General features: G+C 46.1%; 1 protein-coding gene and 1 long non-coding RNA gene across 4 annotated transcripts in view; one reads left to right on the top strand and one right to left on the bottom strand.

Moving 5' to 3' along the window:
* The window catches only part of LOC123345236 (putative selection and upkeep of intraepithelial T-cells protein 1 homolog), an 86,214-nt gene extending 63,387 nt beyond the window's left edge, over positions 1-22,827 (bottom strand). Inside the window, exons 1-9 of one of the 3 annotated variants that reach the window (XM_044981967.1) lie at positions 22,606-22,827; positions 19,699-19,815; positions 16,196-16,543; positions 14,742-15,023; positions 13,185-13,292; positions 11,692-11,712; positions 10,941-10,961; positions 10,138-10,158; positions 6,900-8,350 (exon numbers count right to left, since the gene is read on the bottom strand). In XM_044981967.1, coding sequence (XP_044837902.1) covers positions 8,112-8,350; positions 10,138-10,158; positions 10,941-10,961; positions 11,692-11,712; positions 13,185-13,292; positions 14,742-15,023; positions 16,196-16,543; positions 19,699-19,798 — 1,140 coding nt within the window. In that variant the 5' untranslated portion in view covers positions 19,799-19,815; positions 22,606-22,827 and the 3' untranslated portion in view covers positions 6,900-8,111. Of the gene's footprint in view, positions 1-6,899; positions 8,351-10,137; positions 10,159-10,940; positions 10,962-11,691; positions 11,713-13,184; positions 13,293-14,741; positions 15,024-16,195; positions 16,544-19,698; positions 19,816-20,128; positions 20,250-22,605 lie in introns of those variants that run through there. The other 2 variants (XM_044981965.1, XM_044981966.1) reach the window with 2 other exon arrangements.
* Positions 10,036-14,953, top strand: LOC123345238. Its single transcript, XR_006572759.1, has 3 exons — positions 10,036-10,162; positions 13,201-13,372; positions 14,857-14,953. It is a non-coding gene; the product is annotated as an uncharacterized LOC123345238 (long non-coding RNA).
* Positions 22,828-24,257: the final 1,430 nt, after the last annotated feature.

The raw sequence follows: 24,257 nt of genomic DNA, 5'->3' as shown, positions 1-24,257 counted from the left end.
CAGCCTGTGTAAATATCAATGAAACGCCCACGGTGATCCACAAGCGCCTGGAGAACCATAGAGAAATACCCCTTGCGATTAATGTACTCGTAGGCTAGGTGGGGTGGTGCCAGAATAGGAATATGCGTCCCATCTATTGCCCCTCCACAGTTAGGGAAACCCATTTCTGCAAAGCCATCCACAATGTCCTGCACGTTCCCCACAGTTACGGTTCTCCTCAGCAGGATGCGATTAATGGCCCTGCAAACTTGCATCAACACGATTCCAACGGTCGACTTTCCCACCCCAAACTGGTTCCCGACCGACCGGTAGCTGTCTGGAGTTGCCAGCTTCCACATTGCAATAGCCACCCGCTTTTCCACCGTCAGGGCAGCTCTCAATCTTGTGTCCTTGCGCCGCAGGGTGGGGGCGAGCTCAGCACACAGTCCCATGAAAGTGGCTTTTCTCATACGAAAGTTCTGCAGCCACTGCTCATCATCCCAGACTTCCATGACAATGTGATCCCACCACTCACTGCTTGTCTCACGAGCCCAAAAGCGGCGTTCCACGGTGCTGAGCATTTCCGTTACCGCCACAAGCAATTTCATGTCACCCGATTTAGGAAAATCCATATCATCATCGGACTCCTCACTGTCACTTTGGAGCTGAAGGAGGAATAGCTCAACTGCCAAACGTGATGTGCTGGCGACAGTCAGCAGCAAATTCCTCAGCAGCTCAGGCTCCATTTCACAGTGTGCTGAACTCACAATGGCAAGAAACGTGGACGGCGAAACTGAGACTGCTGGGAAGTGAAGCGATGCACCACGGGGCGTTGGAACAGGAAGCGGAATGACCCGCACACTTCCTTCCCCTTCCCACAATACTCAGCGCCAAAACGGCGCCAAAACGGGATGAGGTGCTCTGTGGGATAGCTGCCCACAATGCACCTCTCAGTACAGCGCTGGAAATGCTGCCAATGTGGCCACACTGCAGCGCTGGCCCTACACAGCTGGATGACCAGCGCTGCAAACTACCAGCGCTGCAAACCGTAAGTGTAGCCATAGCCTCAGGCAAGGAAGGAGGCCCTGAGGTAATGCTGAAGGAGATATTGAGTGGGGGCTGCTGTGAGGAAGTGGCCTAGGGAATTGTACATGTCCTATTTCCAAAAAGGCAGCTACCATAGCTGCTAATTGTAGGGTCCCTGGGCTGGAGCCTGGAGTAGAGGGTGAGCCTGGGCTCTCCCCTCTCCTCCCTGATTAATCAGTGAGACTGGGAGACAACAGAGACTGTGTGAGGGAGGGTTGCTTCTCCTCACCTCTTTTGTTGGCCTATGATGAAAATGGCTCAGTAAGCTGTGACCCTTCTCTCTAGAGAGAGAAGGGCTACGTGGAGGGTCACAGGGAGTCTCTGAGGCTAGCAAAAATCTGCCAGGAAATGCAGGACCCATGGAGTCAAGGACTGAACATTGTCACAATATATAATATTAACAGATAGTATTGCAGCTAGTTTTAAGCATTTTTTTTCAATATTTGTTGAGTTGAATTTTCACAATTGCACAAAACTCTGGGTTTTAGCATTTCTTTCTGATTGTTCTCAATTTCAGTTTCCACAGTTGTGGGAAATTATAGGGGGATATGTCAAGAGTGAGTCAGACCCCAATGATTTAATGTCAGCAGATGCTGACATTCAAAAAGCTGAAGCTTTATAACCATGAAAACACAGATGGTCGCATCACCTGTCAAAAGATGCAGAGTCACTGTCCTTCAATCAAATGTGAATAAGTTCTCAAGCAGCCTTGTTCTTACTTTGCATATCTGTAATTTTCATTTATCAATTGAAATTTTTTTCAGTGGTCTGTGCATAAGCAACGTTTGCCAACATTTATGAATAAAAGCTCATTCTTCCAAGCTTTGTGCTAACACTCTCAGGCTAAAAGCTTGGTTAAGTTGGAAACAGTGTTTTGGAGACTCGATTCTCATTTACAGTAATGCTGCTTTGGCTCAGTGGAAAGGGGCTACAGCATCACCAACTTTCATGATTTTATCATGAGTCTTGTGATATTTGTTGTGTTTGATGAAGCCCCAGCTCCTGGAAGCATGTGAGGAGGTGAGACTCTCAGCTTTTGCTTTCTCAACAAAGGAAGTATCTAGTTCTCCTTGTTGCAGAGAAACACTTAAAAATTTCACCCCAGTGCAGTCTAAAGCTCTGAGACACCAAAAGGCAAATAAAATACTAATACTTACTATATTGTTCTTATTAAACCTTATGATTTGGGGGAGCTGGTCTGCTTAAGATTTTTAAAGCACCGTGCCAGTGAGAATTCAGAGCGTAAATCTCAGTTACCCAAGGGAATCCCCTAAATGAGTGTCATTGTTGATCTAAACCAGCACAGTGAACAGAAAGGGGAAACGGACACTGAAGACAAGCTATGGGAATGTGCAGAGCTGGGCGGTGGGCCCCAAGCAGGACATGAGCACAGTCCCCCCAGGCCCAACAACAGCAATTCCAGACCCCAGGGCAGAAGAGTCAATGGGCCTTCGCTGCTGCCCACACACACAAGCCACGCTCACGTGGACTCCATCTGCCTGACATTTGGGTGGTGCTGCACCTGTGCTGGCGGGTGTCCAGCAAGCTGCCGGCTGCACTGCTGGGGGCGCTCTTCCGGCATGGCCAGGGCTTCCACATGCTCACCCGGCTGCCTTCGCCGCCACCACTGGTATCATCGCCCCACACGCCATAGGTGCTGAATTTTGGTTTTGCCGGTGGGTGCCCCCTCTCGGCTCTGTCCCCTTCCCAAAGGCCAAGCCCCCACTTCACCGCACTCCACCTCTTCCTCCCCCGAGCGCCTCCTGCCCACTGCCAACTCCTTTCTGCCCCTCCTGCTTGAAGGGTGAGGTCTGTGTGTTTGGCTCAGCTTCCCCATCCCAGATGTTAAGACACAGGCCTGAGGCCCAGGTGTGCTGGGTTTGATTCTGTGCTCTGCCACTGATTCCCTGCTTAGCCTTGGGAAAGTCACTTCACCTCTGTGTGCCCTGGATCCCACCTGCCAAATGGGGCTAATGCTGACCCTGCCTCCGAGGCTGAATCCCTTCATGGCTCTGTGGCAAGAGGAGAAACGGAGATACCAAGGTGAGTAGATTTGGGCTGAATTTCTCCACAGCCTGAGAGTTAGAGCCAGCTCTGCGCGGGGGGCAGGGGAGAGAGAGGGACTCAGGCCATCTCTGAACAGAAGGGGGTCGGGTTTCAGCCCCACATCTTCTGTCCCCCACCCCACCCTGCATGGTTCCTGCTGGAGTCCAGGGCTTCTCCTATCCACCCTGCCCAACCCCCCACCCAGCTATTATGGTCTGGGGCTGCTTCTCCCCACCCCTGGCCCGTATGGCTCCTCCAGGGTCGGGGGCTTTTCCTTGCCCTAATGTGCCACTGCACCCACCCAGCGTGTGCGCCTAGGAGCCCTCCAGCCTGCTGGGGCGATTTCAAAGGGCCTGGGGCTCTCAACCATCGCCACCACTACTAGGCACTGGCAGCAGCCACGACTGGAGGCCCTGGATGCCAGGTGAGGGGTTCCTGTTTGTGAGTTGCAAAGCAGACACACACACTCTCCGCAGCCCAGATTTAGGCACCTATCCGTGAGAGGGGTGTGACTTAGGGCACCCCTTACACCCTTGTCAGCATCTCCCATTGGCTAACTTACATGGCTCCCCGCCTACTGGGCTGGCTTTTGTGAATTGCATTGTAAGGTGCCTGTGTTGCCCATGCACTGTCTAGGGAGTGGAGGCCCCTGACTCAGCTCTGAGGGTCACAGTGCTGCTGTTACTGTGATTTTCTCGCTGCCTGAAAGTTACTCTCTGTGATTCTCAGCATTGCAACACTCGAGTCCCTGCATGGATTGCCCCCCCATGCAACCAGTCACCTCTCCTCAGAGCACAGCTGAGCAATTCCTGATTGACATGGGTGTGGACAGGTCCGAGAGTGACACATCACAGAAAACCCAAACTCTCTTCCTAGATGTGCCATATTCCCTGTGGATGCTGGGGGGACACAACCCAGTTGGGAAGCAAATCCCATGACACCCCCCCCCCCCAGCACCTGCAGCTGGGACATTAAAGTGGAACAAACAAGAAGAATTGTTTGTAATGCTTTATTTATAGTAAGTAGCTAGAAAGTAGCAAAATAAAGGAGCTAAGAAGGAGCTTTAATAGCCCCAGCACGGCAAGGAGATCCCTAGCTTCTGAGAACAGTTTTCTTTATGGCACAAAAATAGCACCAAAGGCCAGGGATTAATATAGGGAATTAATGAGTTACAGTCTCACTTTCAGTAACATGTCATAGAATCATAGAATCTCAGGGTTGAAAGGGACCTCAGGAGGTCATCTAGTCCAACCACCTGCTCAAAGCAGGACCAAACCCAACTAAATCATCCCAGCCAGGGCTTTGTCAAGCCTGACCTTAAAAACCTCTAAGGAAGGAGATTCCACCACCTCCCTAGGTAACCCATTCCAGTTCTTCACCACCCTACTAGTGAAAAAGTTTTTCCTAATGTCCAACCTAAACCTTCCCCTCTGCAACTTGAGACCATTACTCCTTGTTCTGTCATCTTCTACAACTGAGAACAGTCTAGATCCATCCTCTTTGGAACCCCCTTTCAGGTAGTTGAAAGCAGCTATCAAATCCCCCCTCATTCTTCTCTTCTGCAGACTAAACAATCCCAGTTCCCTCAGCCTCTCCTCATAAGTCATGTGCTCCAGCCCCCTAATCATTTTTGTTGCCCTCCGCTGGACTCTCTCCAATTTATCCACATCCTTCTTGTAGTGTGGGGCCCAAAACTGGACACACTACTCCAAATGAGGCCTCACCAGTGCTGAGTAGAGGGGAATGATCACATCCCTCAATCTGCTGGAAATGCCCCTACTTATACAACCCAAAATACCATTAGCCTTCTTGGCAACAAGGGCACACTGTTGACTCATATTCAGCTTTTCGTCCACTGTAACCCCTAGGTCCTTTTCTGCAGAACTACTGCCCAGCCATTCGGTCCCTAGTCTGTAGCAGTGCATAGGATTCTTCCGTCCTAAGTACAGGACTCTGCACTTGTCCTTGTTGAACCTCATTAGATTTCTTTTGGCCCAATCCTCTAATTTGTCTAGGTCCCTCTGTATCCTATCCCTACCCTCCAGTGTATCAACCACTCCTCCCAGTTTAGTGTCATCTGCAAACTTGCTAAGGGTGCAGTCCACACCATCCTCCAGATCGTTAATGAAGTTATTGAATAAAACCAGCCCCAGCACCGACCCTTGGGGCACTCCACTTGATACCAGCTGCCAACTAGACATGGAATCATTGATCACTACCCGTTGAGCCCGACCATCTACCCAGTTTTCTATCCACCTTACCGTCCATTCATCCAGCCCATACTTCTTTAACTTGCTGGCAAGAATACTGTGGGAGACTGTATCAAAAGCTTTGCTAAAGTCCAGAAATAGCATATCCACTGCTTTCCCCTCATCCACAGAGCCGGTTATCTCATCATAGAAGGCAATTAGGTTAGTCAGGCATGACTTGCCCTTGGTGAATCCATGCTGACTGTTCCTGATCACTTTCCCCTCCTTTAAGTGGTTCAGAATTGATTCCTTGAGGACCTGTTCCATGATTTTTTCAGGGACTGAGGTGAGACTGACTGGCCTGTAGTTCCCTGGATCTTCCTTTTTCCCTTTTTTAAAGATGGGCACTACGTTAGCTTTTTTCCAGTCATCCGGGACCTCCCCCGATCGCCATGATTTTTCAAAGATAATGGCCAATGGCTCTACAATCTCATTGGCCAACTCCTTTAGCACCCTCGGATGCAGTGCATCCGGCCCCATGGACTTGTGCTCGTCCAGCTTTTCTAAATAGTCCCGAACTACTTCTTTCTCCAGAGAGAGAGCTGGTCACCTCCTCCCCATACCGTGCTGCAGAGTGCAGCTGTCTGGGAGCTGACCTTGTCTGTGAAGACAGAGGCAAAATAAATCTCTGTAATAAATCTCTCCGTCCCGCTCATGTTCCCTTTCCTTCCATACTGTCCTTTTCTATTCATCATTGTTCTAGCCTCACTTTCCATCCTGCTTTATTTTCCTGTGTCTCTCCTCCCTGTCACAGATGATTCCCCCTTGGCTGCTCCCTTCTTTCCCTGATCTTATCCCTTCCCCTTGTGCTGATCCCGGGCTGGGAGCCCTCAATGAGATCTAAGGACACAGATCTGTACAAAACGCTCCCTGCTGCTGCTGCTTCTCCCCAACCCCCCAAACCCTGATTGATCAATGCTGTGACCCTGCCACCCTCACCTCCGCCTGTCCCCAGCCCAGCTGTTAGTTCTACCCCCTCCCCCTCCCATCCCTGGTACTGCACAGAGGGATGGGGAGGCACTTCCAGGGGTCACAGCGATGAGGAGAAAGGGGCTGGTAGATGGGAGCCCTCCAAGATCACAGAGACTGAGGTCCGAGAGGCTGATTTCCGGATACCCCCTTCGCTGTGTGTCTCAGGGACAGTCTGAGCTGGGATCCCATCCACACCCAGAGCCAGGGTCGGATTCTCTCTCCAGGGACAGAGCCCGGCGGGAAAGTGAAGATCGGGGCCTCGTCACCAGTATCTATAAATGTCACCAGCCCCCGGTCGCAGTCCAGACAAACCCGGATCCTGCTGGGGACCCGGCTCAGGGGCAGTGGGGTCGCAGGGGAGGTGAGAGCCTGGAACTGACCCCACCAGTCCCGCTCCACAGCCCAGATCCCCCCCTCAGGGCTACGGCTGATCTGTCCCTTCCTCCCCACAGACTCTCTGGACACCCCCACAGCCCAGTATCGCCCATCCACCACCTCCACCTCCCAGCAATGTCTCCCCGAGGTGAATCCCTCACAGCCCAGCACACAGGGATCAGTGTCAAATCTCTCAGGGTTGTTGGGCAGTTGCTGCCGCGTGTCTCCACATCTCACACTTTTCCGATCCTCAGACAGGACAAGTTGGGGATGAGCCGTGTCTGGATCCAGAGTCACATTCACTGGGGAGAGAGAATCAGAGCGTTAGGGGCAGAGCTTGGCCCTGGGGGAGGGTTTCGTGGTCTTAGTGACAGAATCTGCCCCAGATGGAGAGTGAACGAGGGAATCTCCTTCCTGCAGGATTTACCCGTCAGCTCTGAATGGGGAGCAGCTCTGAGATATCAGCACAATGCAGGGGAGAGTCACACCCCTGGCAGAGATGGGCCCTGCAGCAAAAGGGTCACTTGAGCCAAGTGTGGGACTCAGGCTCTTCCATGTCCTGCTCCACATCTCTCCAGGGAGGGGACTAGAGACCCAGGTGTTACTGGGGGGCCCCACGGGAGTGGTGAGAAACTGAGCTCCCGCTGCTCAGTGCTCACTGACCCGTGTCACCTCTCCCTGCCGTTTCCCATCTTAAACACCCTATTCCCAGGTGAGAGAGATCATCGCTGGGAGAAAAGAACAGATGCTGCCCATCCCTGTGCCCTTGGCCTACGTGAGAGCAAGGGGAGTGTTGGGGGAGAAGGAGCGGGAGGGGAAGGAGGGAGAGCAAGCAGAGAGATGAATGGAGACATGAAGGAAGGGATCCCAGAGGGGAGAGAAAAGCATATTGGATGAGAAGGAGATGGGGCAGGGGAGGCCCAGGGCAGCAGGACGTGAAAGGTTACAGAGAATTTGCTGTGAGTGTGAAAACAGCAACTCACCTGCCTGTTCCCTCCAAGCAGCCACCATCACCCAACCTCCAGGCCCTTCCACCTGCCCCCACTCCTACTGCCTCTGCACCAGCCCCATTCAGCTGAGGGCCTGCAGCTCTCCCCACCCTCCTGTTCCTGCCAGGCACTGCCGGCCCTCCAGCCCCTTCCAAACGCTGCCCCATCCCTCAGTCTTCTGGGCCCTTCCCAATCCCGATGTGTCTCCCTCTTTGCACTCTCGTGACTTTCCCACTGTGGGAGTGGCTGGCTCATTACAAAAGCAGCTTTGCCTCTCTTGGAATTGAGACCTCCTCATCTATTATTGGGAGTGGACTACATCCCCATGAATTGGCCCTCTCAAGACTGGTTCTCCACTTGTGGGATAACTCCCTTCTCTTCATGTCTCATTCTATAATGCCTGCATCTGTAACTTTCACTCCCATGCATCTGAAGAAGTGGGGTTTTTTACCCACAAAAGCTTATGCCTAATACGGCTACCCCCGGTACGTGAGAATCCTCTGAGTTTCCAGTGTGTACAAAAGAACTCCAGTGCAAAATGCAAAATGTTAACTGTATGAGAAAAAGGGACTGGAAGTCTCAGGGAGGGGGAGCTTTGGATAGCGATGCAATAGGAGCTGTAGTTACCTGGGCAGACGATGTTTCTTCTCCAGTCTGAAAACGAACACAGAGATAGGGATGAGAACTCAGCTGAGCAAACACAAGAACACCAGGGCTCTGCGATGAAGAGCAGCTTGCTCTTGCCTGGGTTCATCTTAAGCCAAGTGATACCAAAACACGGACACATTTTGAAGAACTAGATGACACTCCCCTTCATTCCACTGAATTTCAACAGCCCCATTCACCAAAGTTGAGGTGCAAAGACTCAGGTCCTATGTGACCCTTCACTAGGCCTAGGTGACCAGGTAGCATCAGTGTCTAAACATCCCAGTTCACTAGGAAACTCTGCATCTTCCTGTGGGCAAGGGTCTGGCCATAGTGATCCCTGCCTCTGCCACTGCCAGGCTGGATTACTGCAGATCACTGAATCCACAGCTGAGTGTGAAGGCTCCAGCCGGTATCTAATGCACCTGCCGGTCTTCTCCAGGGCTTAGGCCACAGTGACACATCAGGCCCATGTTCCAGTCCCTTCACTGGCTACCAGTCCTCTTCTGATGCCAGATTAAGGCCTTGCTTTTAATCTGCAAATCAATTAAAGAATCCAGCCCCAGTGGAGGCTACAGAGGCAGAGAATTGTATGGGGCACCCAGGTTGCAGGGCAGGGGTGACACAGCCACCCCTTAGTCTGGATTGTACCCTGGGTATGTCAGTAACACCCTAAATTAAAGCTCCCTGGCTAAGCAGGGGATAGAGATGCCAAAACCCAGTGAAAATCAGAGCGGATGGGGACAGGTGTTCCTGCCTGATGCTATGAATTCCCCTTAGAGAGACCTAGGTTCCATTTGACCCTTCCTTCTCCCGTGTTTAAAGCCAGAGCTGACTGAACCCCATGGAAAGCCCTTGTTTCAGTTCAGTGATTGCAAGTGCTGAAACCGCTGATGAGCAGACCTAGGGGCCAAGTTGTAGCTGCAGTGGTGACAGGGAGAGCAGCAGCAGCAGCAAGCCAGTTGCAGAGGTGGAGGCAGCAGCGGACGCATTGCTCCCCCCAACACACACACACACCATTTAGGGGTGGGAGGGAACCTCTGAACTCTGGGTCTTTGCTGTGAGTGGGCTGCAGTGGCGGGAGAGGGGAGTGGTGTGTTACAGGTCGTTCGCTCATTGGATTTTCACAAGGGAAGGTGGGAAATGGAGGCAAAGGACATTGCCCAATGTCCTGTGGGGTGGGGGGTTGCTTAGGGTTACATGCTTTCGAATCATGGCTGTGGAGTTTTCCCAAACCAATGCTGGGTCCCTTTGCCTTGTAATACAAGTTTTCTTTTGTTACACCCAAACTCAGAGCGGGTGAGCGGGAAATTTTATCTCTTATCCTGTGTCCATACTAGCAGTTTTGTCAGTAAAACTTTTGTCAGTCAGTATGTGAAAAAAAGCACATCCCTGACCAACATACGTTTCACCGACAAAAGCACCAGTGTGGGCAGTGCTGTGTCAGCGGGAGACACTCTCCCAGCGACGTAGCTACTGCTGCTCGTTGGGGGTGGTTGAATTATGCTGGTGGGATGTCGGCACAGGGCAGCTACACGGGAGACCTGATCGCAGGGCTGTAAGGTCTGTAGTGCAGACATAGCCTTAAAAGAGCCCAGGAATGGAGTTAAATTCTCCCAGATCATTGGGTGGGGTCTCAAGTGTTTTCTGGTTTGTGTTGCTGAGAGGAACCCTTGACATGGAACCCAGCCCATCTTGCTGTGAACTCCACCTGGCAGAAGGGCAAGAGATCGATAGATCCCGAGATAGTTTCGATACCACGGAAAAGGCTGCATTCGAGAAATAGAAACACTTACCAAGTTCTCGCTGAAGATCATCTAGGTAACATAGAATCAGAAACAAACACACACTAATTAAGTGCATCTCTTCTAGGATGGAATCAGACCCAGCCTCCCATCATACAGCCTGTCCCTCACAAACAAATTGATCCAGACTATGGGCAGGGAAACCACTGAGGTCTGGGGAGAAGAGTCTCTTTCCAACCCCCAAGCAGGGCATGGAGCACCTGTGAAGTCCCATAGGATGTGGCTACACAGCAACTGAATGCCCCCAATTGACCCATGTCAGCTAACTAGGCTCACAAGACATGGGCTGGGGGCCTGTAAAATTGTGGTGTAGACATTTGGGCTCATTTTGTGACTACACTAAAATATCAAAAAATAACTGATTATCTGCATGGACTTACAGTTCTGAAAGTTTTGAATTCCCTAGGGAATTAGGGCCAGATTTTTAAAGGTATTTAAGTTCCTAACTTCCATTGATTTCAATTGGCATTAGGTGTCCAAATACCTTTAGATAGCTGCCCTTAGAGCCCAATCCCGCTTCCTTGCATATTACGTTTCCATTCACTTTGCTGGGAGCGTTAGGTGTGCACGGAATGTAATATTGGACCCTAAAATTATCAACATTATTCTGTTAGTGATGTGATTTGCGCATTTAGTGTTGGATTCTCCACTCGTTGAAATCAAAGGCACAGCTCTAATTGATGGTAGTGGTGCAGCATCAGGGCATTCATGTTTTTCTCATTTAAAAAATAAAACATGGAGGAGACAAATTTGTACAAAGATTTCCTTCTTGGAGAAAAGGGCACAACACTTACCGATTTCTGTATCACGTTTCCCTAAACACACACAAAACAACAACAACAAAAACAGGAATAAATATAAATTATTATTAGGAGCATTTTTCTCTTGGATATACAGTTGTCTGAGTTTTGTGAAAGTTGAATATAGTGTATAAAACTTCTCATATTACTTGTTGGGGTGAAACTTATCAGGCTTAATCTCATCCCAATTTCCTTTTAATGTTAAATGAAAAAATGAACAAGGGATAGCTCTGTGGTTTGAGCATTGGCCTGCTAAACCCAGGGTTGTGAGCTCAATCCTTGAGGGGGCCACTTAGGGATCTGGGGCAAAAATTGGTCCTGCTAGTGAAGGTAGGGGGCTGGACTCGATGACCTTTCAAGGTCCCTTCCAGTTCTAGGAGATTGGTATATCTCCAATTATTACCTTTTTTATTACCTCCACAAATATAATTACACACAAGATCCACATTGCAGCTAATTATTTACTTGTCTGATAAGGCAAGAGGACATAGGGGGCACAGAGTCCTCCTGGTCCCCCATGTCATGGTGCCTCCAGCACCATGTGGATTTCATCCTTACAGAAGATACATTTCAAAGAACATGTTCCGATTTCCTCTTACCCACATAATGAATTATGATCAATACACTATCACTGATATTTCATGGGATTTTCAAATTGATCTCTCTTTAATAATAATCCTCATAAATAATAAAACAGCAAACAACTAAATGGAAAAGGTTTTATGTGGAGAAAAATTGAACTTACTGATTTCTCCAAGATGTTTCCCTAAATAAATGAAATAAAGCAAACATATGTAAACATAAGTTATTTAAGAATAATTTTCAGTTAATGGAGAAATAAAGGAGTGTTTTCATGATATGAATGCCTGACCCCTAAATACCAACATTTCATTCATGTTTTACTAACCATGTGACCACACAAGAATTAAGTGTCCAACTGTAACTGACTATTTACAATTCTGGAAGGATTTACAATTCTGAAAGTTTTGAATTCCTTATGGAATTAGGGTCTGATTTTACAAGCCATTTAGGAGCCTAACTCCCACTGATTTCAGTGAGAGTTAGCTGACCATATACCTTTAAAAATCTGGGCATTAGAGTCCAATCCTGCTTCCTTGTCTCTCTCACATTCCCATTGGCTTTGTTGGGAGCTCTGGGGGTGCAGACTGGAATTTCTGGCCCTCAAATTATCAGCATTATTGTTTTAGCGATATGACGTGCATTCAGTGCTTCATCCTACAGTCATTTAAGTCAATGACAAAGATCTAACTGATGTCAGTAGTGCAGTATCTGGGCTTTCATCTTTTTCTGGTTAAAAAACGCCACCCAAAAAATGCATAAACAAACAAAGAAATACCCTTATGAGGAGACAAATTTGTACAAAAGTTTTCCTTGCTGGAGGAAAGAGCACGACACTTACAGATTTCTATATAAAACAGAAATAAATATAAATTCTTATTTGGAGCATTTTTGCCTTGGTTATACAGTGGTCTGCATTTCGTGAAAGTTGCCCAGTGATTATACAATTCATGAGCCTTTGATGGGTTTCATATTCTCAACACCAGGAGGAGCAAAAGTTTTCCCTTCTCCATCTTTGACTTATTGTTCCTCACCATTGTCCGAACTCAGGTTCAGGCTCAGAGATCATGTCTATTCAGACCCCTCTTTTCTACTGTGTATATATATATTTTTTAGCATCACCTAATCGGGTGAAATTTGCCAGGCTTTGTCTCATCCCAAATTTCTTTTTAACTTTAAATGAAATTACAGACAACTGCTCCCAAAATAAAATCACACACAATCGTTATGGGGGCCCAACTCTGTACAAATATTCACTTATCAGAGGAGGGAAAAAGACACTAACTACTTCCCACAATCCACGGGGACTGGGGAGGGAATAACTGTGCAGCTGGATGGGAAATGGGCAGAAAAGAGCGAGGAGGGGAGAAGGTTTTGGATCAATCTTCCCTTCACCTCTTCCCCAAATGCTCTATTCAGGTTAACTGAGGCAGTTCTGGGGGAGAAATATTCTGTGCCTGTAAAAGGCTGGTGCAGATCACTGCCTCCTGGAGCAAAGGGGAACCTTAGTAACGTTTCCTTCCCTGTGCTGCTGAGGGGAGCGCAGCGCAGGTCTGTGTTTCCCCTGCTTGGCCTAGTGTAAAATTTCATTCTTCCCTTTTTTCATTTATTAGAAGAAAATTTCTTGTTAATTTCACTAAATTTTGCTATGATGTTTACCTTTCATTTTAAATAGATAAAGAGTGAGGCCAATGAAACAAACAAAGAAAACCAGGAGAATCACACTCAGAGCCACCATCCATGGATTCACCTTCGGGAAAAAGAAATCTGAAAAATAAACCCCACAGGATTTACATTAGTTTGGAAGCAGGGACAACACTATTTTTTTCTCTATTGCACGTAACTACGTAAATAGTCCCCAGCAGGACGTATGTGAGCTAAGAGTGAAAACATGACCCCCTCTATGCTACACAAAAGACCAAAACCTGATTGTGAAAATTACTCCAACCAACAACAGCTTTAGCTCTGATTAACCTGTGAATGAACCGGCCTGGTTTGATTCATGGTATTCAGAGATTCATTGAGTTCAGGGGCAAATTCTCTGCTCACAAAATCGCACTGACTTCCAGGGCCGCACGGGGGTGGGGGCAAGTGGGGCAATTTACCTCAGGCCCCACAGGGGCCCCCACGAGAATATAGTATTCTATAATATTACAACTTTTTTTTAATGGAAGGGGCCCCCCAAAATTGCTTTGCCCCAGGCCCCCTGAATCCTCTGGGCAGCCTTGCTGACTTCAGAGGAGTTATGGCAGCAAACAATTTGGTCCTCACTGTTCAGCAACATTCAGAAATTGCAAGAGTATTTTGGTGAGTCACAAATAATTTCCCCAATTATTTTGATGAATCATAATCTCAATTGATCTGAACATTAAGTGCTGAAAATTGATTCATCTTCTTTTGCCGTTCTTGTGTTTACAGCATTTAAATCATCTAGCCAGGGTGGGTATTTCAAACATGCCTAGGGCATTCTCCACACAGGATTTGTGCACTGGTTTAGGGAAATTGGTGTAACACTCATGCAGTCATCGTTACATTGATTCCACAGCTGACCATGTAACAGGACTGCCCCAATTTAACTAAACTGATTGACAAAACTTTAAATTGTAAATCAGCTGAATAGTGTCCTTTATCCATTTAGTATAAATCAGTAAGGAACTGACTTAAGCTAAATACACAGGACACTCTGAAATTGAAATAAGAGCATTCAAACTAGGCGTTTCATCAATAACTCAGTAGATAATCAGTGCAGCGTGTGTGTGTAAACAAAGGCAAAGTGAATTATAAGCACAACTCCCATTGAATATCAACAGAAACAAGCCCACACAATTTGGTGATATTTCACTCATTGAAAAGGCAGCAAACAAACCATAGTGTACAAATTGCTACAGTCACAAAATCACTGTGCTGAAGTTAAGTTTTTAGGAACAAACTCTTTGAACGTTTGGTGAATATTTCTTCTCAAAATCACACTTTTTTTTTAAAAGTAAGAGTTTCAGGAGTATCAGAGTTAAGATTAAATTTACATGAAACCCAAAACTCCGATAACTCTGAATCTTCAAAATTAAGGCAAATTGCCTGAGTTGTGACTGTTAAGGTACCAGTTTCTGAACTTCTTTGTTTTTATGTAGTTGTTAAAATATGCACAACAGATGCTTCAGTTCTTTGTTTTGTTTCTGCTGAAGGTGATTTAAGCGAGTGGGTTAGCTGGTAACTGACCTGCTATATAAACTGTTGATTCCTTTTCTTGATTGAGAAAGGTGTTCCTGACCCAACAGGACAGGTTCTGGTTTGAATGGTCTTTTATAATAATAGAATTTTCTGTTTCAAACAGGCCACTATCCCCTAGGGATTTTGCTTCAGACAGTGATGGTAATTCTTGCCCACTGCGATCTCTCCATAGCACCTTGGGCTCTGGGTACCACCCAGCCGATTGACAAACCACCCGGATCCCTCCATCCTGGTGGCTCTCCACAGAGATGAGAGGATTGGAGCCCAAAGCTAGAAGAAAATTACATAAATGTGTGATAAATCAATGCGGTAACTTAACAGCTAAAAGGATGAGTGAGAGATTGTCGATCCCTTACTCCCACTAGAGATCACTTGATCACATAGAAGGGATAAATGAACACTGGAATTTCTGAATTCCCAATACCCATGGACACAGAAAAAGATGTGAACAAATATTTAAAATAATTTCACTGAATAAGTGAGGGATATTGTCCTCTCCCCCCAAGAGCAATGGAGCACTGAACAAATTTGGAAATCTGGCCACTTCATTTAAATATCTAGTGGGATATGAATTTTTCAGAAAGCCAGTTTTTAATATATTGGATAGACATTTTGTTTGTTCTATTTTTAAATAAATAAATCTAACTGGCTCCATGGTTACTGTGTCAGAGCAGCAGGGGACAAATGCTCGGACTCATCCACTAGCGGTAAATACATAATGTCTCCCTCCCTCACCACCATCTTTATGTGGCCTCAGACAATCAGAAAGCTACTGTACCCCACCTAACTACCAGTAGTGACCACCCACATCAGAAGGCCTATAAACCTTGCAATCCCACCTTAGCCATGCCTCAGAATGACTGCAGAGAAATTGGAAGACCACAGGCTGTCCACACTTGAAAGGCTACAGCAGCACAGTTTCACCGCTGTGGTGCTTCAGTGGAGACACTGCTTACACCAGAGGACTTCCCCTGGGGTCACGAGTAATACCCCTCTCAGAGAGGCAGTAGCTAGGTTGACAGAAGAATTCTGTTGACCCAGCGCTACCTGCATGGGGACTTAGGTCAGCTTAGTTTTGTCAGTCATGGAGTGTGTATTTTTCACACCCCGAGTGACATAGTTAAGCTGACCTACTTTTCTAGTATAAACCAGGCCCATATTTGTCTAGACGTCTTTCCCCTCCTTTCTCTCCCTCCTTTTCAAGTCAGCCAAAAACATCTTTTGGGCAAGGAAATCTCTTGACCATTCTGAAAAGGTCTTTAATTAAACGTTGGGAAAGTTTTCAGCATATTTTCCAAAGTGTATGAACGTGATCGTGTGCTGAAATCTAGTCACACTGTGTTACTCTAAAATAATTCACAAGTTGCTAGTCACAGTTGTTGCAGTAGAAAAGAACAAAAACTGCAGCCCAGACTAAGATAATACAGACAAGAGCAGCTGACCTGCTAACTTCAGTTCCAATGGGGCTTCCTCATAAAAAGAACCGTCTTGAACAAAACAGTGGTATTGTCCTTCATCTGAGCGTCTGATATTAAGAATCTGCAAGGAAACATTCCCATCCGTGATGCCAGCTTTCAAAAGCTCTGTCCTTCCACGATAGTCTGGCATCTGGTTCCCGTATTGATCCTTCCCATGCTGATACAGGTGCACAAATGAAAGGAAATCAGATCGGAACCATCTCACCTCCATGTTCTCAGCGCTCATCCTGGGGGACAGGTGACAGGGTAACACAGTGGCCTCACCCACAACAGCAGTGACAGGGTGACCAGGACCTGTCACATTGAACTGGGCTGTGAAATACACCAAAGCAAAAAGAGAAGCAGCTCAGAGGGTTCAATAGGTTCAAAGTTTCCAAAAATTCAGCATGGGGCAGACACCTGGCAATCAAATTTCCAGCCTGAACACTGAAAATTTGGCACAATAACGAACAAGTGAAAGGGGGGGAGGGGAGAGTTACATTTAAAAAAGTGACAGGCCAGCTCAGGTATAGGTGTTACTGATAACTCCCCTTATATTAATTTGACATGCCACAGGGCCATTTCAGTGCCCCGTGACTGGACAGAGTGACCTGAGTATATACACTGTATACCTGAGCTCTGTGATCTGTCCCAGCCTTCACTATAGTTCTGATGTGATTCTCAGTGTTGGTTTTCATACGAGAAGGGTGAAAAGATGAAATCCTGACTCCACTGAAGTCAACAGAGATCACCTAGAATTTTACCCTAATGTTTTGGGACCCAGCTTCTTTGGAGACCAGCACCTCTCACCTCGTATGAGGACACAATTTTCATTGAGATGAGATGAGGTTCTTGAGTTTTCCTCCTTTGCCCCCCTCCACCTGTTTTCAGTGAGACAAGGTCACTGCCAGGACATTTTCAGTACAGGGTCTTCAACCCTGGGACTCACTTGCCTTGGGCTCACTGACCCCAAATCACTTCAGCTTTAGGCCAGGTTGCCTTGGTGTTTGAGAAAGGACTGTGTCACAGAGGATGCAAGCATGTGAAGTAGGATGCTCAGCATGACCAGTGGTGCGTAGGGCAGCCCACAGTGGAAATGCCAAAATCAGGGAAGGCTGCAAAAAGGAGAGAAGATTCTCCCAAAACTGGTGGTTTACACTATAGTTAGATTCACCAACCAGTCACAAACTGTGCTCCTGATCCCCCACACTGGTTATCAAGAAAAGAAATCACACAGCCCCCTTTACTGCATTCCACTCTCTGGCTCCCAATCTGTGAATAGGTTCAGTACAGTGAGAAGTTACTTAAAACTCTATTCACTTTACAAAAAATGTTCTTTTAATTCCCCAAAGGGCCAGACACATTACCAGATCAATACCAGTTTGAATCTTACCCAAAATACCATGCTGCCAGCCAATTCTTTAGTATCTAAATCTAAAGGTTTTAGTACAAAAGAAAAGGAATGAAAAAGAAGAGAGTTGCTAAATGGTCAAAGCAGTCAGATACTTTCATATATACACACACACATATATATACAGAAAGAGACTTCAGAATCCATATATCAGGTTCTTAGCAGCACTGGTGAATTTGCTAGCTTGCAAAGTCCCTCTGGAACACATCCAAAGCTTGGATGGGTCTATCAGTCCTTTGTTCAAAACTTCACTTTGTACGCAAGTTACTCCAGAGGTGAGAAGCAGGATTGTAGACAAAATGGAGAAGATGCAGCCGCCTTTTTATATCCTTTGGGACAAAGGATGTCCACGCCACATAGCAAACACAAACTCACAGCACATGGGCATGAAAAGGTACTTGGAGTCCCCTGGCCATCGGCCTGACCCCATAGGCACCAACTCTGTGGGTGATCCGGGGCTGGGGCACCCACAGAGAAAAATTAGTGGGTGCTCGGCACCCACTGGCAGCCGAACTCCTCATCCCACAACACCTCCTCCTCCTCCTACATCCCAGGACTTGCTGCTGCCACACAGCCATAGCAAGCTCTCGGAGGGAGTGGGAACGTGGCATGCTCAGGGGAGGAGGCAGGGAAGAGGCCGGTCTGGGGTCGGGATTTGGGGAAGGTGTCGGAATGGGAGCAGGGCAGGGACGGCGTAGGGGCAGAGGGAGGAATCAAGCACCCACCGGCACCAGTAGAAGTCGGCACCTATGCATGTCCCTACATGTCCTGAAAAACAACAAGGAGTCCAGTGGCACCTTAAAGACTAAGATTTATTTTGGGCATAAGCTTTTCCCAAATAAATCTGTTAGTCTTTAAGGTGCCACCAGACTCCTCGTTGTTTCTGTGGATACAGACTAACACGGCTACCCCCTGATACTTGTCTACGTCCTGCTGACTCATAGCCCCAAGGCTTCTCTCAATGGGTCATTCTACAGCAGGCTGGATAGTGCTGATGCCGGTCTGTCTGGGGGTGTCACAGCACAAGTTTGAGACACAAATATACCACACATATTTATATCTCACCATACAAAGATGATTCAGACCTATAAACAAACTTATATTTAGCAAATCAAGCCTTTTCCACTGGTACCTTACAATAGAATCATAGAACTGGAAGGGACCTCGAGAGGTCATCTAGTCCAGCCCTCTGCACTCATGGCAGGACCAGCACCGTCTAGACTACCCCTGACAGGTGTTTGTCTAACCTGCTCTTAAAAATCTCCAATGATGGAGATTCCACAACCTCCCTAGGTAATTTATTCCAGTGCTTAACCACCCTGACATTTAGGAAGTTTTTCCTAATATCCAACCTAAACCTCTCTTGATGCAATTTAAGCCCATTGCTTCTTGTCCGATCATCAGAGGTTAAGGAGAACAATTTTTCTCCCTCCTCCTTATAACAATCTTTTAGGTATTTGAAAACTGTTATGTCCCCTCTCAGTCTTCTCTTTTCCAGACTAAACAAATCCAGTTCTTTCAATCTTCCCTCATAGGTCATGTTTTCCAGACCCCAATCATCCTTCTTACTCTTCTCTGGACTCGCTCCAATTTGTCCACATCTTTCCTGAAATGTGGCGCCCAGAATTGGGCACAAGACTCCAGCTGAGGCCTAATCAGCGCAGGGTAGAGCGGTATAATTACTTCTCGTGGCATATCTTGTATAAGAGTTATTGTGATTTTGTAATATTGGTATCAATGCCATTATAAATGGTCACCCATATTCCAAAGAGCCTCACACTCAGATACTATGATGATATAAGTACCTAGATGGATAGAGAAACTGAGTTGCCTCATATGCAGCTGATGGAGAATTACTCCTCCAGAAGGGTTGTGGAGGATGTGGAGACTTATTTACTGATATTGAGCCAATCTGAAATTTGTTATAGGGGTGGGTTTGGAGTTGTTTTTTTGTTTGTTTGGTTGATTGGTTTGGGTTTTTTTCAGTTTTGTTCAAAGGAGTGGAATAGGCATGATTTATAAATCACTACAATGAAACAAATCCTACAAGCAGCAGAAGGACCAGAGGGATTCCTACCTGATTCCAGCTTGTGAATGTGATAAATAATGAAGAAAATGATCAAAGTAGGCAGAGAAGTGCTCACTGCAGAGCTAGGACAGAATGAAAGAAGCTTCATCTTCACTGTAACTTGATCTGGACAACAAGATAGGGAAGAGAAAAATACTTTACTAAAACATATCTTGCATTCAAAACTGATTTGTTAGAAAAAAGGAACTATTATCTGCAATTAGTGAATTGAACTGATTGTTTCTGGTCACCGTGTCCTTCAGGAGTTTAGAGCTGGTAGATCTCATCCTCTCACACCGTGTTCTTAATGATAGGTTCAAAGTGGAAAACAAACTTTCCTGATTTTTCAACTCCCAACTGGTTTCTCAATTTTGAATGGACGAGTCATTGAATTGAGCTAGTTGGGTACATTGAAATGAATAAAATATTTTCTCTGTACCTGCAGAACAGGCTATTGCTGTCAAAAGCTGAATGAGCCCTTCAACAAATTCTGCATTCAGGTGCTTAGCCAGTGACTGCCACTGCTTCATTGATCTGATTTTCTTTAAAACCTTTGAAGCAAGCATATACTGCTTGAATGTTATATGTCTTAGCATCAGTTGTCATAATTTTAATCTGAAAGATAAACCAGTATTTAATTTAAATTTTAAAAAAATCCAAGTGAAAGAAAAGCCTCTGATTTAATTTTTTAAATCATTTTTTAAAGATCAATTTTCATCTACCCTGAGAATCTGGCATTTCCTTCAGATCTTTATTGCCAAAAAACTACAGCACTTTGGTGAATTAAATTAATAGGGGTGATACACTGGTTTGTGCAGATTGGATGAATTAATAATAATAATAATAGGAGATAAACCAATCTCCTAGAACTGGAAGGGACCTTGAAAGGTCATTGAGTCCAGCCCCCTGCCTTCACTAGCAAGACCAATTTTTGCCCCAGATCCCTAAGTAGCCTCCTCAAGGATTGAACTCTCAACCCTGGGTTTGGCAGGCCAATGCTCAAACCACTGAGCTATCCCTCCCTGCCCCCACTGCAGCAAACTGAAATTTGTTTGTGCCTTTCAAAAACAGAGCAGCAGTACTGCCAAACCCAGGATTCAAAAGTCAGTATAACCCCAACCCTAATGTGTTAGGGGTGCATGGTATTGTCTGGTCTTGTGTTGTCTGCAGTGGCACTTGAACAGTTTTTACAGTGGGGGTGCTGAAAGCCAGTGAAAGTGCCCCCAAATTTTTTACCTCATGCCCTTTACCCCTCCCCTCAGAGCTGGGGCTGGGAGCAGGGCTGTATCTCCAGAAGGGTGGCGCACAAACAGGGGTAAAGGGACTGAGGCTGGGGCCACAGCTAGTGGCGGGCAGGAGTGGAGCCCCACATAAAACCTGGGGACACTGCACCCACCAACCCCCCCACACAGCCCTACTTCCCATGCCTATGATTGTCTGGTCTTTTAGCTTTGATTAGCTGTAAAACTGCATAATTGTTTAATTATGGGAACATATACAAGCTATACATTTTTGTGGGGTGGTTTTTTTTTGTGCTTTAGAATATTTGTTGCTTTATGAAAATCAATACAAAAAATCCTCCCCCCTTGCACACACATTTAAAAAAAATAATCACAAATTGGGTCAAAAAAGGTATGTGACTGACTTAAAAATCAATATTTTAAATATACATTTTGAGTTCCTATTTTTTGCCATTTGGTTTTTGAGCCTTGAGGGTACATTCAATCTTAAACTTTTCCCTGCAACTATAAAGGCTAGAAATTTATTTTTTACTTTAAATGAAATCAAATGTTATCACATACACTCAAAACTAGAACATTAGGGCTTTCAGAAAATTACCGAATACTGGGAGACAAAATAAAAATAACAAAAATCACAAATAACTATGAGAGTTGACAATACTGAACCTGATCAAAAATACTTAAACAAACTGATTTTTCAATAGAGCATGGCTTTTAGAAATCTGTTTTTTTAAATTGATTTTTCCTATTATTTTAATGTTTTTAATTTTTCAACAAAATGATGCTAAATGAAAAAAATATTTCAAATTGATTCAAAATGAGAAATCCTAATCAAATGGAATAAAAACATTTTATTCACCCATCCCTTATCCTGGCTAAAAGAAGAAAAGGGTGAAAAAAGGAAAAACTAAAATATAATATTTTGTGCAATAATACATGATTAAAAATTTAAAATAAGCAATTTTTTAAATCAAAACTAACACATAATTTCACAATAATACTGCCATTATTATATACTAACCTATAGGTTTCTTCATGATATTGCCCCTTGAATGGCTCTTCACACAGGAAGAGCTAATCTGTTACACAATATATAAATGCCCCTTTTTTAATATAGCCTGAAGTCCCCACTCAGTGACACTCTTGAACACAGGATCAACATTAGGCACATGCTTAATTCTCACTGAATTCAGAAAGAGAAAAGGAGGCAGGTTTCCGTTTCGATTTATTCTGAGCATAATTTTAGTTTTTACAAGAACAAAACGATTCACCCCCTAGTCAAGAGGCAGAAAACTGCAATGTCAGCACAGGGAGAAAACTAGACTGATGGCAGCTGGATTTGCTGCAGTAAATTTCCTGTATTCAAAATATAGGACGTTACAAATCTCCCCCAAGAACAGTGTTGGGACCCCTGTTCTTGAATAAAATTCAGCAAAACAAAGAAATGACTCATTCCACAAGCTGTAAAAGTCTCGTGTTACATTGCTATGAAAACAAACTGCAACGTATTTGACGACAAATCACTTTGAATGTAGCTGTTCTGTCAAGTTTCTGCAAAGAGAGAAACAAATGATCACAGGATTATTTACTCCTTGTGTTTTGAACAATCTGTCCCCGCAATAAGTATTGGGTGTTAGACGTTACAAACAGCCCTTCGTAAGCAAAATTCACCCACCTGGTTGGGTCTTCTGGGAAGTTTAAAATCTCCCGGGTGTGGCCAGACTTCACCCCTTTGGCGGGGACAGTGACATGGTCACTGACTGGTCCCGTTTCTCACGCATGTTGCCCAGCTAATTCTGGCGATCAAAGAGCCGCAGTTTTGTCTCGTGGCTTTTCCGTAGAACGGTGTTAAAAGAAACCTCGGTTTGTTCCGAATTGACAAACCTGCGTTCGGCTCGCAGCGTTCGCCCGGGGAAAGTGAAAGTAACACTGTCCATTGCCTCATTGCAAACCCTGTCACGTGGGGAGGGTCGAGTCTTCTCTTAAAGAAACAGCCCCGCTACTGCTGCACCGCGAGTGTGTGGGAAACTGGAACTTTATGTTTTAACAAAAGGGGTTTTGGTGGTGTTGGGGTGGGGGGGTGTTGTGTTGCTATTTAGTTTATTAGATTCAGTAAAAGCAGGAAGAAGATTCTCTTTGAAATCACGACTGGATTCAGGTAACTAGGACACATGAACAATTGACTCTGAATCAGTCATGAGTTCAAAAAGGAAGTTCCCGTTTCCCACTAAAGATCGTGACCTTCCAGAACATCCAGTTCATCAGAAGTGATTTGTTGTGCTGTGGCAGCCATGTTGGCCCCGGTCTATTACAGGTGGATTATGTGAGATCTTTTGTTGGATCATCTTCTGCTGGGGACAGAGACGAGCTTACCAGCAACTCAGCCCTAAAGAAGAGCTCGGTGCAGCTCCAAAGCTCAAATTTCTGAAAACCAAGAAATACAGAGTTAAGGTACCGGCCAGTGCAACCTCAACACTGCCCTCATGGGGCTGTCACTGGTCACTGGTCTCTATGCATCCCAGATGTATTCCTGGAGTGGGGTGTAGCTAGACCACGGGTAGGCAACCTATGGCACGCGTGCTGAAGGTGGCACACGAGCTGATTTTCAGTGGCACTTACACTGCCCAGGTCCTGGCCACCAGTCGGGGGGGCTCTGCATTTTAATTTAATTTTAAATGAAGCTTCTTAGACATTTTAAAAACCTTATTTACTTTACATACAACAATAATTTAGTTATATATTATAGACTTATAGAAAGAGACCTTCTAAAAACATTAACATGTATTACTGGCATGCAAAACCTTAAATTAGAGTGAATAAATGAAGACTCGGCACACCACTTCTGAAAGGTTGCTGACCCCTGAGCTAGACCAAAGGGTGGAGGAATTACTTGGAGCAGTGTGGGAGAGCTGTGACTCCAAGATGAGGGCACAGGAGATTAATTTGAGGGCTTCATGCTGTCACATGGGGGCTGCATCTTGCCAGAGCCCATGGCCCTCCCACAGCCCCCTGGCCACTCCTGGCTCACCAAGGCACCATTTCAGAATTTATTCGGGGGGCGGGGGACAACTTTAACCATCATTCCAGGCAGGGGTGAAAGTAAGTAGAGGGACTTACCAGTACACTGGGTCCCTCCTGCGTAAGGTGGGGGGTGGCTCTGGCCCGCCAGGGGAAAAGCCTTGGATGGAAGGGGCGGGGCTGAGGAACAGCCTCCTGTAGCCAGCCCTTCATGGCCACCACTGCCGCAGCGACTGAGAGCCCCGAGCCCTTTTAAATTGCCAGGGCGCCCCCTGGGCAGCTGCCTCTTTTGCTTCCTTCAATCGACGG

Source organism: Mauremys mutica, chromosome 12 (genome assembly GCF_020497125.1).
Source record: "Mauremys mutica isolate MM-2020 ecotype Southern chromosome 12, ASM2049712v1, whole genome shotgun sequence".
Taxonomy (NCBI): Eukaryota; Metazoa; Chordata; order Testudines; family Geoemydidae; genus Mauremys; species Mauremys mutica.
The sequence above is the reverse complement of the archived record's forward strand: the minus strand, read 5'-3'. Positions and strand labels throughout refer to the sequence as shown.